The sequence below is a fragment of the Mytilus edulis genome, chromosome 1 (assembly GCF_963676685.1).
Source record: "Mytilus edulis chromosome 1, xbMytEdul2.2, whole genome shotgun sequence".
NCBI lineage: Eukaryota > Metazoa > Mollusca > Bivalvia > Mytilida > Mytilidae > Mytilus > Mytilus edulis.
In genome coordinates, this window is record NC_092344.1 from 58476939 (window position 1) to 58496219 (window position 19281).

The 19281-nt window shown below is 32.0% G+C and overlaps 1 protein-coding gene across 1 annotated transcript in view; it reads left to right on the plus strand.

Moving 5' to 3' along the window:
* Positions 1 to 19281, plus strand: part of LOC139514602 (plexin-B2-like) — a 58529-nt gene that overhangs the window by 30065 nt on the left and 9183 nt on the right. The window contains exons 2-10 of the mRNA XM_071304019.1: positions 658 to 888; positions 1396 to 1632; positions 3889 to 4091; positions 7803 to 7864; positions 8659 to 8801; positions 12530 to 12638; positions 13267 to 13412; positions 17120 to 17189; positions 18545 to 18748. Coding sequence (XP_071160120.1) covers positions 13294 to 13412; positions 17120 to 17189; positions 18545 to 18748 — 393 coding nt within the window. The 5' untranslated portion in view covers positions 658 to 888; positions 1396 to 1632; positions 3889 to 4091; ... (2 more) ...; positions 12530 to 12638; positions 13267 to 13293. The remainder of the gene's footprint in view (positions 1 to 657; positions 889 to 1395; positions 1633 to 3888; positions 4092 to 7802; positions 7865 to 8658; positions 8802 to 12529; positions 12639 to 13266; positions 13413 to 17119; positions 17190 to 18544; positions 18749 to 19281) is intronic.

A 19281-nucleotide genomic window follows, 5' to 3' on the forward strand; every position in this document is an offset into this window, starting at 1 on the left:
AAACAAATAATCTTTCTGTGTTGGTGATTTTCGAATCATTAAGTCACTATTTTTTTATTTTCTTTGTAGTTTTTTTTCATTTTTATGAGTTTTTTCTGATTTTGTTATAGTCATAACCGTGTTTTTAAGCATATGAGTGGATTAGATTTCTATAACAATCATTTGCCCACCTAATATGTAGAAGCAGATAGCATGAACATCAAGGAGTGTAAACAATTCATTAAAAAAGTATCAAATATGTCTATAAATGTCAATATTTCTCTATTTGTCTCTAGACAAAAGGCACCTTGTTTTAAATTTTTATTTGGATGGAGGGTTGTCTCATTATCACTCACACCATATCTTCCTATATCTATATACAAAATTAAACAGTGATACGTGATAGGTGAACACATTGCAATTACAAGGTTTTATTCAAAATGATTTTAATATTGTCCAAAATTCATCAAAACGACACATAAATAAACTGTTATGACTGTATTCGTGGGATACATGTAATGACGAGGGCAAAATTGTACTCCCGAAAATGTATTGCTGGACGGTCATAAATACTATTTATAGCTAACTGCATTTCAATGATTATATGTTTCCATTAATGATGCATAAATTTAGCTTATGACTGTTATTTTACTTTTGTATTTGATGCTTCTGTAACAGTGAACCTTACGCCAAATGGTACAGCTACACAAAGTTCCTTTTACAATGATGATGAAAGTAAAGGTAAACCGGAGAATGCTCTATATCCTCCAATATCAAACGAATACAATCTGAGTATTTGTTCACATACAAAAGAGGACATACGAAACGTGCAGAAAGCATGGTGGAGGTTTCATTTTTCGTTCGGCTTGGCGTATATCACAGATATAACAATATACTACAGAGAAAACTGTAAGTTTGCCAAATTAGTTAATGAGATGTTACTACAAGTGCTCATTTATTTGTACAGTCATTTTAGAAATATTGAAATCATAAGTAGTGCCATAAGTAGCTAAATAAATTAAACACAATTAAGTACTTTACAATTTCTACCAACAGATTATATTATATTTCAGATCGATATATTATTTAGGTCTACAGTTAACAATTTAAGAAAAAAACACAGATATTTGGGTTTCGTTCTGTTAGAAAATTATATGACTTTGTAAGTTCTTAATATTAACGGAAACAAACCGAAAAGAATTTCAGGGTTACGATACATGTATGTATGATCTTTTCAACGTTTACTTTAAATATAGCGTACATATACTTGAAGCGAGAGAATGTATAACATTTAATTTGTTGATCTTTATAGTTTTGTAGTTAAACATCTCTGAAAATATCATACCAAGGTGTTCAATTTTGCTCGCTTGTTGCCTCAAAAATCTATGAAATAAAATGTGTTTTCTTTTATTAAAGATGCTTATCATATGAATGGTTTTAAAATATTTGTGACGAATACTACAACAAGTCCATCTGACGGGTATCTTTGTTATGAAGACCCTAAATCGAATACGCTTCCAAATATCACTCAGACCATTTCTTGTCATCAACTTGGACAGTATGTCGTTTATTACGACAACGTAGGATCTGAAGAATCTGACCAGATCTACTTACCTATTGTTGAGTTATGTTAACGTTATGTTGCTGTTAATGGTAGGTTTTATATATGTATTATATGTTATAGTTCTTCGTCTCCTTTTCTTTTTTACTCAATCTTGTGTGATAACATGATGTTGATTGTCTGCCAATTAAACATCAACCAATTAAAGCAACGAAAGAAATGGTTGATAGTCTTTAGTTGTCTATGTTGTGTGCTGTTGTTTGTTTTTTTAGCCATGGCGTTGTCAGTTTATTTTCTATCTATAAAAAAAAGATGTGGTATGATTGCCAATGAGACAACTATCCACAAAAGACCAAAATGACACACACATTTACCCATATAGGTCACCGTACGGACTTCAACAATGAGCAAAGCCCATATCGCATAGTCAGCTATAAAAGGCCCCGATAAGACAATGTAAAACAATTCAAACGAGAAAAATAACGGCCTTTATGTATGTAAAAAAATGAACGAAAAAAAATATGTAACACATAAACGACAACCACTGAATTTACAGGCTCCGAACTTGGGACAGGCACATACACAAATAATGTGGCGCGGTTAAACATGTTAGCGGGATCCCCTAACCTGGGACAGTGGTATAACAGTACAACATAAGAACGAACTATAAAAATCAGTTGAAAAAGGCTTAACTAATCAGATAGACCAAACACAAGTGGACGTGGCCGGGTACTTATAAGTTTGAATGTCCTTCTGGTATATTTCGCCCCTCTTTAATATCATACCATTTAGTTCTCCAGTTTACATAATCACATACAGGAGTGTGCTCCTTATACAGAAACTGCTTCAATAGAGTTATGAGGAGGAAACATTAAACATAACACCCGTAAATGTTAAGGACACCATTACGATTTGGTTAATCTATACGATATTTCTGTGTCTAAACTAACCAATGACATGTTAACCACGTCTTAGTTTGTGGTTTAACATCTTGGTTGTCTGTCTGCTAAGTACCGAACGTGACCCATTACAGAATATGACTGTTATACTGAGTGTGTATATGCATGCGACGTGTTTCGGTTGTTTGTGCATCCAACATTCATATATTTATTTTTGATGTTTCTGTTATGGTTTTGGTAGAATAATTTATCATTTTTTATCGTTTGTTGTCCAAATAATTATAACACTGTCTTTCCATACCATCATTGTCATATTCCCACACATATATGTAGGACTCCAAAGTGCGATAGAGACGCTAAAGTACGATGGTCTACGTTAAAGTGCCAAGCTTCTATACGCTAAAGTCCGATGGTCCGCGAAAATATAGACATTAGAAACGTAGTTTGATAATGACGTTAACAGTCGTTTATACAAACCAAACATGATCATGGCAGAAAATAGATTAGAAATATTTGATTTACAACTTTTACACCAAATGTCCGTGACTTACTAGTAATTGATTTAAACTTAACCGTTTTTTGTCGGCTGAAAAGCATTAGAATGTTTATATTTTTGGGTGCATTTAAAGCGGGAGGTTAGGCTAGCAATTAAACGATGTTCAACCAATCATTATTTCATGTACCAAGTCAGGAATGTGGCAGTTGCTATCAATTAGTTCGTTTCTTTGTATGTTGGTGTTTGTTTTTTGTTGCAATTCAGTTGTCATGTTGTTCCTTTGTTGTTCTTTTTAGTGTTGGTGTGTTTCCCGCGACTTTAGTTTGTAATCCGGATTTGTTTTCTTTCAATCAATATATGACGTTTGAACACCGATATACTACTATTGCTTTTTTTTCGTCGTTGTATGTGCCACATACATTATTGTCATTACATTTTCATTTCTTAAAGTTCAGCTATAACGGTTATACAGATTTACGATAAAAGGACATGTTTTTTTTTTCACACGGACGATTTTTGCAGTCAGTTTAGAATGAAAAAACAATTAGCATATTCGAACAAGAACAAACGATAGTTTGAAAAGAAAAATGAGTTTTCAATAAGCCGTAATTTTCCCCATTATTCTATATAGATGTCCCCGCACACCTATTTATAACTTTAAAACATGTTAAAAACAACATTGTTTTGCAAACTACAGTAGCAAAGATATACTTTTGTTGTTGAATCAAATCTTATCTGGATGCAGATGGGTTATTTCAAATTTGTTTTTTCACTTGAGTCTATTTTTTCTAGAATTGTTAAGATAAGCACTGTTTTAACAGTGACCCAAGTAAAAGCATCAATGTAATGGAAGGAACTTTTGAATATGCACATAAGAGAAAGTAAAAATAAATAGATACATTGGTTTTTTTTAATTTTATACGAATGAAATGAACTGTATTCTTTTCTTTAAGGTTGTCGAAAGGGCTTTTGGGGAAGTAATTGTGATATTCCTTGTGCAAAAAGTTGCAAGGAACATCATTGCTTTCCAGGAAATGGTTCCTGCGTTTTCGGAGGATGTAGCAATACAAACTGTTTAAATAACAAATGCGATAAAGACACAGAATTTTGTTCTGAAGGTTGTAAAGCAAATCGAACAGGACCTATTGTAAAAAATGTATGTATTAATATTATTTATTAGTATTAGTTATGGTACATGATCAGTTACATCACTGTTTTGAAATATACTTAATAACTAGTAATAAGGTGTTGCGAGACAATTAACAATTCAATAACAGATAAAACAGATTTACTCTTATAAAAGAATTCATAGAAGGAAAGCCAACTATTACTGGACATGTATGGTTATTGTTGATCGGAAAACTCGTTTAACTTTATTTCTGGTGTTACCTTAACATATCGTGGTATCTGCAGTAACCACGATCATAAAAGCGGGGTGGGGTGAAATAGCCAAAATCTTTTTTCTGCCAATTTCACCGTGTAAACGTGTTATTGTAAAAAAATTCTCAGCCGACGGTTTTTGTGTTCTTGATATCTTTAATGGTCGCGTTACTGCAATAATAGCAATCAGAAATGCAACGATAATAATTGTAACTCCATGAGATTTGTTTGATACGATAAAAGTAACTGGACTATCAGAAAGTCAGGAGCATGAAACTAGGTGGTTGTCGCTAGCTTTCTCTCAAAGTCTGTACATTGTTGAAGGCCGTGCAATACTTTATAGTAGATTAAATCTCTGTATAATGGTCGCCATTGGATGCTTGAATCCGTGGTAATCACACAAAATATTCTAATTTTTCGATATTTTGAAAGATAAACAACTTTCCGATTCTGTTGAAATATTCTACCGTTAAGATTATCTTTCCAGTTGTTTATCCATGAGTTACGATTATCTTCTTTTGGAGTTACGATTAACTCTCTTAAATTTTTAGTCGCTATAATTTCGGTAACGAGGCCATATGATATCAAGAACAAACGCATACACAACAAAACCGTACAGACCAATCTGAGTAATTCTTCAAAGCACCATGTTTACAAGGAGAAATAAAGAAAATGATTTTGATTATTTCTACCTCCGCCATGTTTGGATCGTGGTAATTGCAGTTACCAGGATCAGTTTAACACCAGTGATTATAAACCATGAAAATAAAAATTTCCTTTTCGACAAGTAATTTTATTTTGTTTTAGATCTAAATAAGGGTATTATGAATTTTTATCTTACATTCTATACATTTCAAGGAATATGATTTATTCAAAGCAACTGCGTAGAAACCATAAATATTCTATTTCGGGTAAGTCGGAGTGGAAAACAAGTTTTGCACCAGATGCGCATTTCAACAATAAATGTCTCTTCAATGATGTACTAGTCCAAATTATTTGATCATCCAAAGCACATGACAAAGATGAGCCATCAACAACAAAAGTATTAAACACAGTATAGCCGAATCCGAAAAAGGAATCAGAAATGTGCTTGTCGGAGATCTATTTCCTTATTTTAAATAATTTCCGAAATTATGTTACAACTGTTTCGGAAAATACGTTTATTAGATTGTCTATCCTGCAATGTTACATGTTCGTATGTTATTCAATTGGGCAATGACAACTTTTTTTGTGGTTACCATTTTAGCATTGGTGGAAGAACAGTAATTATTTGCTAGGAATAAAAATAGATCAACAGTAATACGTAACAAAAGTCCATGAAAAACAAAATATTGTACAATTCTTTCTCAGAGTAATTGACTTTTTAACGTTTTACCAAATTAGTCAGAAATAGCTGTATAAAAGAGGGACGAAAGATACCAAAGGGACAGTCAAACTCATAAATCTAAAACAAACTGACAACGCCATGGCTAAAAATGAAAAGACAAACAGAAAAACAATAGTACACATGACACAACATAGAAAACTAAAGAATAAACAACACGAACCCCACCAAAAACTAGGGGTGATCTGTATCTGTTTTCAGCGAGCTTAAATTGGGTACTTCTTATCATAAATTTCAAGACACAATATAAGAGAATTTATTTTCATTAGATTGAAACCAACGATATAGCTTAAAACTTCATCAAGATTTGTTCTTATTTTCTGTAAGGGATATAAGGCGATAAGAGTCCATTCTGTAAAATATTGGACCTGGTCAATTTTTGACTGAATGGACTGCTTGAGGCTTATATCTTGCTTAGAAATCAAAAAAAGTTATAAAAGCAAACAAATACAAACTTTTGTTAATATTTTCATCGAGAGGGACATTATTTTATATATAGATAAACGTTATTAATATTATCCCTTTAAACAGTTGCAAGACTGAAACAATGTTAAAGTACAATAGAATGTAATTTATATGTATACATTGTAGTTACATGTACATGAAGTCACAGTATATTTGTATATATGTAAGCCTCTTGCATGCGTTAGGACTACATAATAAGGTTTCTGTGAATACCTTCACATAATTTTAGTGTCTCAAAATTGATCAAGACGATAAAAGTATATTATTCATAATGCAAACAAAGAAAAAAACGTGATGCCGTATATAATGATTTTGTTGTTTCAAATTTTAAATAAAAACCAAATGCGTGCTCAAATATGTATTCGATTTTAGTAAGGACAATACGAAGGATATAATGATAGCAGCTAATAATGACTGTAAACATGTAGTCCTCTCCAATTTCTTCTTCATTCCTGTTGGTTATTATTTTTTAATAAGTGAATGAGGAAGAAAAAAACACGAAGCTTGAAGACCGGTTTACATTGCAGAAAAAGGTTTACCCATATCGAGTCTATCGCATCCGATATTACAACACTACAAAATATATAGAATGCACACAAATGAAGAGATAACAAACATGCTATCAATTTAAATTATTTGGTTCTTTATCAGAATTCCCCCAATATATATAATTTCTATGAGTTTTCAAAAATTAATGATCCTTTGTATCATTTATATATTTATATAGTTATTATATCTAACTAAGGATTTTCTTATCCCAGGAATAGATTACATTAGCCGAATTTGACATAACTTTTTGGAATATTTGGTCGTCAATGCTCTTCAACTTTGTACTTGTTTGTCTTTATAACTATTTAGATCCAAGCGTCACTGATGAGTCTTATGTAGACGAAACGTGCTTCTGGCGTATTAAATTATAATCCAGGTACTTTTGATACTTATCTAAAATCATCGCCATGATATGTCCTGATATCGAGAAATCGATCAGGCCTACTTACCTACTTTACCCGGAAAAAATGATTCACAATATTCCAGTATGACGCAGTCCCCCTCCAAAGTTTACATAAAATAGGCGGTCGTCTTGCAAAAAACGGTTACTATTTTTCAAAACCGTACCAGCTTTTCTACTTTCTGCTTTCTGCTTTCCACTTTTTCTGTTTTTTTCTGCAAAGTTTGTGTCTGTCTTTTTTTAAAGTTTATTTGTGTATTTATTACTGTTTATTGTGTTCTTGTTCATGTTCCCATAATATAATGTTGTCTATTGATCACCCGTTACAAATAAAAATAAGAATAAAATAAAAAGCATCGCAAGTGTAAATATCTTTGTTTCTGTGCTTAATGTTCATAAATACATTGAAAAGAACAAATATTTAACGTATTTTACTGCTATATATAGTAAAAATAATGCTATTTACATTCCTCCTTTTCAATCAATTCAATGCAGGAAGACACAATTACAAACGACCAAACATTTATTTAACAAACATAAGATAAACTCCACCATATACGTTTATTTAATTTTATACTTCATGTTATATTCTTGCTACGGAATCCCAAAAATAATAGCGACAACGGATACCGTCAGAAATATAAAAAGAACACCTTTTGACTTTAAAGTTACACGTACATCTGTTTCAGATTCTGAATGTCCTGTCGACTCGCAGACATCAGTTACGTCATGTTTGCCAAGGATTGAAAAGGTATTTTATTCTTACGCAAGTAAAATACTAATTTGATTTTCAATTGTTAATATTTTAAATGTAGTAAACTCATGTTTGTTTAAAAAGCGATATTTTAAGAAACTATTAAGCTGGTGTTCCTGTCGATAAATGATTCCTAATTATCACATGCTTAATCCTGGTGAATTGAAGCTGCGTTTGTATATAGGAACAGAGCTATTTAAAGAAACATACCAACATTGGAAACACCTATTACATATAAAAAAACTTAAAATCCTTTGTGTTCCGTCGATCATTGACTACATTTTTATAATAAATTTTGTTTTGCATTAGATAAAAAAAAGTATATTATCATTTTATTCAAAAAACAAATAAAGTTATGACTTATTTACTGTTAATTTCAGCTTAAATTGTGAATACTATAATCTTTTTCTGTTAAGATGAATTATGTAAGTGTATTATTTTGCCTCAGAGATTGGATAATCTTATACTCATGATACTTCAAACTTAAATATTTTTTTAAATAGGTTCATTCCGTATACGCAATAACAATATGTACATACATAAGAATAGAAATGTATTTAATAAGCAACACAGCTAAGATACTTGTTGATTGAATGAATGCATATGACATGAAATTTTGTTTTATAATTTGTAAGGGTACTTGATGTTTAGATGATAATTGTTACTTTTAATCACCTTTTCCTATATTATTTGATGTTTTAGTTATAGATTTCTTTGAGATCACGTAAATAACAACTGTACTTTTTCAAAGTGTCTGTGTTTCATTTCTAACATCAGCATTTTAATTATAGGTGTTTCCATCTAGGGGACCTATAAACGGTGGTACGTTGTTGACTATAACTGGACAATATATTGGAAATGTGACTGATACTATTTTGGTCGAAGTCGGCGGAGTACGATGTCACACCGTAAAAGTTTTGACACCTGGAATTAAGTAAGAAAACCATTAATGCAGTTATATTGTTATTTTTTAAACAAGCATTTAAGAACAAAACATAAATAAAACGGAGGAATTGGACAGTTTCACACAACATTATTTCCTACAAACATTATAGATAAACTAGACCACACTCGCGGGCATTAAGTAAGAGCGTGGTTAAAGTATGTAAACTGTTGTAGGATGAAATTTTGTAAAAGATTTTATGACTGGAGAATTTCATGAAAGGTATCAAAAGTCTAACGTACTTTTTTTAGCCCTACCTTTATTTTCAAAATCCGTTATTTTTTTCTATTAATTTCAATTATTTTCGCGTTTTCGCCTCTTATAATTGATGTGTTTCTCTCAATTTTAGTTTAACTTGTAAACCCGGATTAGTTTTCTCTCAATCGACTTATGACTTTCGATCAGCGGTATACTACTGTTGCCTTTATTTTCTGTATACTATGAACATATTTACTATCATATCTATATAATATGTGACCGCCGTTGAAAGTAAACTTGGAATTAATATTTAACAGCAAACAGATTCTATTTATAGCATATACATATGTTCATAATTTGAAGAAAAAGTGAAAATTAAATATTCTATTCCCAAGTACGTTTAATATTCAACATTAAACATACTTAGCCTTATTTTATTTTGAGATTTTACAATAATTTTTGAGACATTTTAACATCAGAAAACAAATAGCATTTCTTCTAGATCTTAAATTTGAAATATAACTGTTCTATTATTAACAAGAAATTTTTGTTAAAAGCCAATTGCAGATCAAACATATTTATAATATCAAAATGGGTATCACGTTTCATCTCGGCCGCTAGTAAGTGTTCTAAAACTAATCTTTCAGTGTTTTTAACAAGTTCCTTAACTTATACCAAAGACTTATTATTTAGACTATTGTAATAAAATACTGTGGATTCATGATTTTTCGTTGGATACCAATTTTCGTGGATTTCGTGTGAACAGGTGAACGAAATTAAATGTTCAACGAATACCAAGTTTTCAATAGGCTTGTATGGATACTTCGGCAAAACCACGAAATCAAATATCCACGAACATGTAAGTTTTCCTCAGTCCACGAAAATTGGAACCCACGAAAATAAATGAATCCAAATTATATGAAAATAGTGGAATTAAGTATTTTTGGAGTGTAAAAAATTCTTTGGATGTTTTTGATAAATAACGTGCTTTCGATGGTCCTTTTCATTCTGTTGACAGTTTTGACTTTTCTACTCTTTACACCACGCAATCTTATCAAAAGTTTACCACGAAATTGGTAAATCTGAATGCAAATATATTTGCTGCAACTCATTTAAAGTTTTCTTCTCTGATGAGAAAGGTAAATATGCTAGATATACTTACTGGAGGTGTGATGAGCTGATTGAAGCTGTTAACTTTCTTCTTGATAATATTTATGTACGTTTCGGCAAAACAATTTATCGACCGGTTGTAGGTATCCCTTGGAGTTCGGTATTTTTGTTATTCTATTATTTTTTCTTTTTGAAACCTCCAAACAGATGTATCCTGAACTGAATCGTATAATCATAATTATAATTGTTATTTAGGTTTGATTTGTATTGTTGTCAATTTAAAGGAATTTTATCCAACTGTAAAAGTGAGAGGTTTACATGTAGCTGCCTATAAAACCAGGTTTATTGAACCATTTTTCAACATGACGTTTTCTTTGGCTAGGCTTTTAAATAGATCTATATAATTACCTTTGACACTCTTCTTTCTTTCAAGAACTTGATTATCATCGGTATTAGACGTGTTAGGAAATTCGATACTACTGTTGGTGCTCGTGTTGGATGGAAGATAAATACAATAAGATTTGGGGGGTCATCTCCAAAATTATAAATACTCTATTTTTTATTACCTGTATGGCCACTGAAATACGTTATTTATAGTGTGCAATACATGACCGATCGGGCATTGTTAAGAACCAACATTAATTTTCAAATGTGATAATTAAAATAAATTACGTGGTACATTTGTAAATTAAGGATACACATGAAAAAGAGGGGATGTTTTTGTTTTATTCTCAGAATCAACAAAATTCCTTCAAAAAAAAATTTGATAAGGGTTTTGGCCCGCTTGATCTCTCAATGGAAGCAAACTACTAGTATCGTTTTGTTTCATTCTGGTACGATTTAAAAAAATAATAAAAAAAAAAAAAATATTTTGGAAAACACAAATCCCCTTTTCACAATATGAACGCTCGATGATTTATTTTATAATGCAAATTTGGGATTTTGTTGTTCACTTGCCTAATAACTTTTAGCATTGTATGATTGGGTAGCATTTGCATTGTTTAATGTCTCCCGAAAAGTCCACCAAACAATTCAACTGTTTGTTTTAGTTCGTTCCTTTGCTGTTCCCATAAGGTCACAAACGACTCTGACTGTCTCTAGACGTCTTATTGCGTCAAATAATTCCAACTGTGACCTTGACCTTTGTCTTCAAAAATTAATAGGATTCTAGATTTTCATAAGGACTAAAAACGAATCAAGTACGGTCAAATTCCTAGAACGTTGTTAAATATAGAGTGTCAACAAGTGTGTTACGGACGGAAAGGCGGAATTTTGTAGGCGAGAGAATAAACTTGAACCCATTGGAATCGGAAATGCAGACAGATGTTATTTTACACGAAGACAATGGGGTTCAAATCGTCAAATGTCAACTAAAGCAAAGTTTGTTTGTATCGTTCTTTAAATGTCGTTTAAACTTTTTGTTTCTAAAATCAGAATTATCAGAAAAGCTTATAACGATCTTTCCAAAGACGTATGCTTATGATATAGAATCAAAAATCGTGGACACCTTTTTATAGTCTTATAACAGATGAGAAGTGTGTGTGTGTGTGGGGGGGGGGGGTATTTATTTTTGTGTTTATTTGTTTTGTGTTGTACTTATTTTTATTTGCTGTATACTACCAGTGTGCGCATTCAAAATCTAACTTCAATTACTGAATAAGAGGCTGATGGTGTGTGACCGGTTCATACATAATATTGCGGGGTTAAATATGTTCGTAAGAGCTCTTGACGAAACCCTTTTCTAACATCGGACAGTCGTGTAATTGTAACAGTAATTCATAAGTACATACTATGCAAATCGATTGAAAATGGCATGACTCATTATATCGGCAGGAATCGTTAAAAGAAATAACATAAAGACAATAGACACAAAGTACCAATATCAAAGTACTTGCAGTTACTGAAAGTAAAAGTATTAATAAAATAACAAAGGCTTACAAGATGTTAAAACAAGATAAATTATTCACAAAACTAATATTAATTTGTCTAAAAATGTATTTATTGAATCTTTTCTGGTTCTTAAACAAATAATTTGATCTTTTCCTGCGTACTCTAATAAATACAATTGTTACAGATTTGTCTCAGCGGTATCAAACACGCCCAAACAGGTAACAAAAGAGTTCAGTTTTTATACTCATTGAGAAGGTCCCCAATCATATTGTATATTTCTTCCGACCAACACGAGCGCCAGCAGTAGTATCGACTTTCCTAACACGTCTATTAAAAAGTATAAGATTCATGTTCTCACAAACTGAATATACTTGGAAAGGATGATTCTTTTATGCAACCAAGATTGTATTAGGTATATTTCGAGAATTTTGAAAGCAAACTTCTGGCTGCATTAACATTTATAGCGCATTTGTTGCGCATGATCAGTAAATCGATTGTCTAAGCATGTGTTTATTCCACAGATTGACTTGTGTTATCGGAAAAGGCACCACAAATCAGGCAAAAGGAATATCCATTTCAGTAAATGCCAGTACATTCGATGATCCAAAGATTTCCTACTACAGCTTTAAGGTACGGAATGCATGAAATAGAAAAGGAAATGGGGATGTGTCAACGACACAACAACCCGACCATAGAGTAAAAATCAACGTATGCTCATTCTGTATAAAAAGTGTTTTATAATATATACTTTCCCAATGTTGTAAGCTAAGTAAATTGTTAAACAAATCTTCGATGATAGATTTGGTAAAATACTGCAATTTTCAATCGATAAATAATAATAATAAGCAATAGAAAATACAAATCATATGGTATTTTGCTGAATGAATCTGACCAACATGCTTATCATTTCTTAATTACAAACAATGACGATTCAGTTCAGAATACTTCTGTTGAGAGGTTTAAACATATCCAAAGAAAAGTAATAGTATACCAAATATATCGAACTCAAAGGAATATTCAGAATGAAAAGTCTGTTTTATATAATGGAAAAATCAAATGCTCTTAACATAAATAAAATAAACCACAAATATCATATTCCTAACTTGGTGCACGCAATTCCCAATTAAGAAATGGTGGGTTCAACCTGACACGCATCAAATGGAAATCTGCAATGCCAGTACGTTTACTCGACTAACAAAACTGTTATCGTATCAGGAATAATCTTTGGAAAGATATCGTTTTGTTAATTTTATTTCAGGAACCTAAACTCCATGAAGTCTCACCAATGAAAGGGATCGTCGCTGGAAATACAACTGTAACCATAATAGGAAGCGATATAGGATTTGAAGGGCAAAATCGATACAATATTTCATTTTGTAACATTGAGACTTGTTTACCATTCAGGTAAAATAATTTGTCCGTTCAAAACGAGACCATCTTATTTTCAATCCATTGAATATATATTTATAAATAGTACTGACCGCAAGTCGTCGGCAACACAAAGACTCGGCAACTCAAATACGTTCGTTATGCGTCTAATTTTCGTAAAAATGTATAAGCATGCGTTCATTGGATTTGTGATACTGAATACAAAACTTTATGCACTTATAACAGTTCGATTCTTCTGGCTTTATAAATGGACAGAACCTAAACTGGTGTGTTAACGTTAGACTTCCAACAATAGCAATACAATTGAGGCATGCAAAAGCTTGCAAAATAGATAGCAATTATAGAGTATTTTATTCTTTTTCACTTTCTGACGAATGGCCATTACATATTACCAATGTTAATTCAACTGATTGGGCGGGTTTTACGTTCCAATTTGCACAAGGAAAGCCTATTTGAAGATGTGTGAGCTAAGGATGATTGCCGTTATACATACTAATAATTTCTAAGCACCTATCAGTGTCACCAATTATAGAATAACGACAGTGCTGACGTTATCGGTTTGCTTTCATATCCACAAATTCCACTGAAAAGTGACAACTTTAACATGTTTTATAACTCTGCTTTACAAGGAAATCAACCGCGATGTCTTTTTTTTTAATTTGCGAAAACACATATACTGTTTACATATTTTTATAGATAGACTGGTATATAATGAGCGAACTGGTTGAATTCCGCCAAACCAAGTGAAATAAATCAAGTAATACAACTGCTTAACTAACTAGGGGATCCACTTAAAGACCCGTTGCTTTGGCTTATAATAGCCGTTTTGTGCATTGACATGTGGTAGATACGCACCATGGTCTCCATGCCATCAAATTTATCAATATCTTTCAATATACCAGTTCAGTGGAAAATTCCCTACTTTTATGATAAGTACAAATGTATGTATTGATTATTTTCTATATATTTATCAAACCAAATTAACAAAAAAATGTGTTGCCGGATCTCAATACCTTCACTCGATTGCACATGTGATAGCTCCTCATTTATAAATAATCTGGTTGTCAATGGTATTTCTTGCGACCTTAACATCGCCAATATCACTTCTCTTTGAAATATGTTATAAAAGGCCCGAAATGTATCGAGCCGAAATCCATCGATTTAAGAAAAAAAAACACTTTCAAATACTGGAATATTTAGTCGAGAATTACACCATGCAATGCAGAAGCCTTTAATACTTTTTTCCGAATGGGTTATTGCTATGAGGTCGTCGACACAAATCATGATTTGAAAACTGAACGGTTCCTTGAATACACATGCTACAGCAATTAAAGCCGGTCTTAGAAGACATTGAAAACCTACATGCATTTCATATGGTTTGTTTGAATCTTCGTCTTTAGTTTTGTTTTGTTTAATGTACTGTTTGTAAGTTCGTCGTTTATTTTTATTTTTAAATCGTATTGTGTGTTTGTTTTTGAATTTGACTTTCAATATCCTTTTATTATTTGTCGCATTTCTTTTTGTAGACAAAAAACATTTTTGCCCAAGGAAATAGCATGTCAAAATAGTATTCAGATTAAAATATTTTCTTTACAGTGCATTACAAAGTACCATCAATACAACGTTCATCAAATGCAAAACTGGCAAATCAGAAGAACCTCGAAATATGACTCAATTACAAATTGTGATTGATGATTTGACAGTTCTAACACTAAACGAAACGTTTCAATATTTATCAGATCCAACTTTCAAAATTTCAAATGAAACGGCGATATCCATAGAGAGGTAGAGTATACTATCTTATACATGATATACACTTCAACACATCTACAAATTTGTTGTTAATTCAATTTAAAAGTATACTGACCGGCTTTAGAAACGCAACACTAGATTATTCTTTTTAATTCCCATTTTCATTTATGCAATTTTTTTAAACAAACTTAAGAACAGAAAGTTCTTTCATTACTTCAATGTTTAAAAAAAATACAAGTTCGAAAGTTGAATTGATTACGTAATTTTCAATGGTCAAATATTGTGCTATACACTGAAACCCTGGTTTTCCCCTTACCAATGAACGCGTCACCGTTAAAAGCAACAACTATACCTGTAACAAACGCCAAAATGATTGTCAGAATGGTCAATCAATTCTGTTCTGCACGTTTTGGGTTCTGTTTTGCACCTTCTTATTTTGCCGTTGTTCCACCCATTACAATGGGTTTTGGCAATTATGCGGGCGAAACTTTAAAGCTTTAAATGTTTTTCTGCAGTAGATTCTTTGGCAGTTCAGTTAACGGGAAACAATTTTGGCATAAATCTGTGGAAAAAGGTATTCAGTAATTTGAATAGCAGTTGACGATGCGGCCGTAGACCTGTCTCGCAAATGACGTTGCGTAATCAAATTCTATTGACGTTGCACTGTCACTACATGTTCATCTGGTCATTGATGGTCTTCAACAAATCCAGTCTAACGATATCATTGTCGAAAGGACAGTAAGACGAGTTTCTGACGTCGAATTACAGTACGTTCACGTTTTCCTGTTTGCAGTTTTCTAATGGGTTGATTCAGTTTATTATTCCTCAGTCTTAGCAATATGGAGATATTACATTTTTAAACTGATTCAAGTGTGGCCAAGGATTGAAAGAACTGTTTCACAAAGAAAAAAAAATGAAAAAATCTTTTATTGGTTCGAAATTTCGCTTTCTGAAATTCGTGCGATCTTTAAAATTCGGTATGTTCAATAACCACAGGTAAGTCAAAATTAATGTTGATTTTTTCGAAAGAGAAAGAAGTATGATAAGCATGAAAAGTAGTTGTATGAGGACCAAACATGATTTAATAAAAAAAATCTACAAAATGAGTGTTGCGTTTTTAAAGCCAGTCAGTATATTAAAACAATACTAATAGCCAAATGCAAACCTATTCGTTTACATTTGTTTTATTCCACATGTCCCATTATTTAGATATATTCGTTATAAATTGGATTTAAATCAGAAGTATCTTTTAAATAAAGCCTTCTTATAGAAATAAAATTGAGTATGGAAATGGGGAATGTGTCAAAGAAACAACAACCCGACCATAGAGAAGACAACAGCAGAAGGTCACCAACAGGTCTTCAATGCAGCGAGAAATTCCCGCACCCGGAGGCGTCCTTCAGCTGGCCCCTAAACAAATATATATACTAGTTCAGTGATAATGAACGCCATACTAAACTCCAAGTTGTACACAAGAAACTAAAATTAAAAATAATACAAGACCAACAAAGGCCAGAGGCTCCTGACTTGCGACAGGCGCAAAAATGCGGCGGGGTTAAACATGTTTATGAGATCTCAGCCCTCCCCCTATACCTCTAGCCAATGCAAAAAAGTACACGCATAACAATACGCACATTAAAATTCAGTTCAAGAGAAGTCCGAGTCTGATGTCAGAAGATGTAACCAAAGAAAATAAACAAAATGACAATAATACATAAATAAAATCAGACTACTAGCAGTTTACTGACATGTCAGCTCCAGACTTCAATTAAACTGATTGAAAGATTATGTCTTCATCATATGAATATCAGGCACAATCCTTCCCGTGAGGGGTTTAGTATCATACCATCATAACATATATGAGAAGAACATAACCCGTTCCATGCCAACAACTGGTTTTTAAATAATGTGTTTAGTTCCAATACAAAGACCCTATAAGTGAATCAATATGCATTCATTTTATTCTTCAGTGGAGGGGTAACATTTACCATTCGTGGCAAAGGATTCAATAATGTAGGGGAGATAACTGTTGAAAGAGTGGTAAGTAATTCCAGTAGATCATAACTTTACCAATTGAATTTGAAAATAAAATACATCAAATAACGATGCACATGTAAAGTTACTGTGATTAATAACTATCTAACAAAGTAAAATTAAAAGTTGTTCAACTATACAAATATTGTACAAAAATCCCAAAAATATAGGAAGAGTTATATCTTTTGCAAGGGATTTAAATCATGTGTCCGTTTGTGACAAACATGCATTTTCATCAATATTTGTTAATAGAAAAACAAAGGATATGGGGTATCCATCCATGACACATAATCGGTACATCCACAGTAAATAAAATCATATAAGCTAGAGAATAGATATCAAAGGTACCAGGATTATATTTTAACGTTTCGTCAACACACGACTCATCAGTGACGCTCAGATGAAAATAGTTGTAAAGCCAAACAAATACAAAGTTGAAGAGCTAAATTCATAAAGTAGTGCCAAATACGGCTTACTATATAGGTTATCTATTCCTGGGATAAGAAAATCCTTAGTGTTCGAAAAACAGTTCTCAACTTACTCACTGCAAGCCAAAGAGGGCCCCTTGGTGTCGGCTTGAGCGGAAATCTTTAAAAAATTAATCGGGTAGACTTTTTATGATGTATTACCACTAAATCGGGCCAGGTCAAAATCAACATACTGAAAAGTAGTACATATGATCTAAGCCACGATATACATCGACAAGTTATATTCTGTATAATTCATTCACGAATCTGACTTTGACAATTATAAATGCATAATCTATATTAATAGACGCAGGTCTACGTTGTAGAAGTGTGCTCCTTACCCATAAATTATTTCACATAATATCTCGTAAATATATGATTAAAGTCGTAAAATATACAAATAAAAAACTCAATGTAAAATGTAGATAAGATAAACCACAGACAAAAGCCTATTATTATTCGGCGTAATGAGTACCTAAAACATGTGTGGCAAAAACAAAACACACTGTCCTTGTCCTCATCAGTCAATATTATAATATCGTTAAAGTACATTTGAAAAATAATCTTAGTCAACGTTTCTTTTATGTATTAAAAAAGGTAGCATATTGGATTACCTTTTTTTTAAATAGTCCAACTCTGCTTAATGAAATAACCGGTACAAGACTTATTAGTTGTATACGACGAAGCTGCATTATTGTAAGACTCGTCAGTTATGCTCGATTCATTTTCACAACCTCCCTACAAAAAAAAAGCCAAATAAACGATGCAATGGAAGTTTAACTCAATACAATGTATGTAATTTTGTAAAATAAAAGCGTCATATATTTTTTTAAGTATTTTTTGTTTATTTTAACATGTTAATTATGATTATGATAATGTCTATCATTGTATTAGATTGAGCCATGCATCGTGCCAGAAGATACTTCCGCTGTCTGCGAAACACCATCAAAAATACAGTTTAAACAAAATAATCAAACTGTTCGTGTTTATTTTGATGGCGTTATACTTCTAGTAATCATACAATATGTGGACGATCCTACGTTCGAAAGATTTTCAAATGTACTTGAATATGATAAGGAGTCGTCTATTCAGATCAAGGTAAGGTTTGATAATTTAGTTGTATTTTCTATAGAAATGAGGATCACAGAATTTATAAATCTTGTTAGTTAATTAAAATATCGTGAATGCTAAAACATTTTTTGTTAAAAATAAATGATTTCTCTGCACACATAAAATGTTTCTAGACAACTTTTTATTGCATTCTTCATTAATGAATTCCAAGAGCAAGCGATAGAGTATGAGTAATTACATATAACAAAAAGGCATTTTCTTGTTTAGCCATTGTGTTGTCCGTTTATTTTCGATCTATGAGTATGACTGTACCTCTGGTATCTTTCGCCCCTCTTTTATCGTTTTAAGTTCTAGAAATTATTTTTTACCAATTAAAACAAAATCATTTTCCACAAGTTTGAAGTTTGCTTACATAAAACAGAGTACATTTGGTGTTTAGCCGGGACAATAACATTAATCAAACGGAAATAATACACAACACCTGCAAATATATTGCAAATATTGACATTTTTACTAGCAAATAGCTGTGACAGTGATCGGTGCAATGACAAGACGATAGG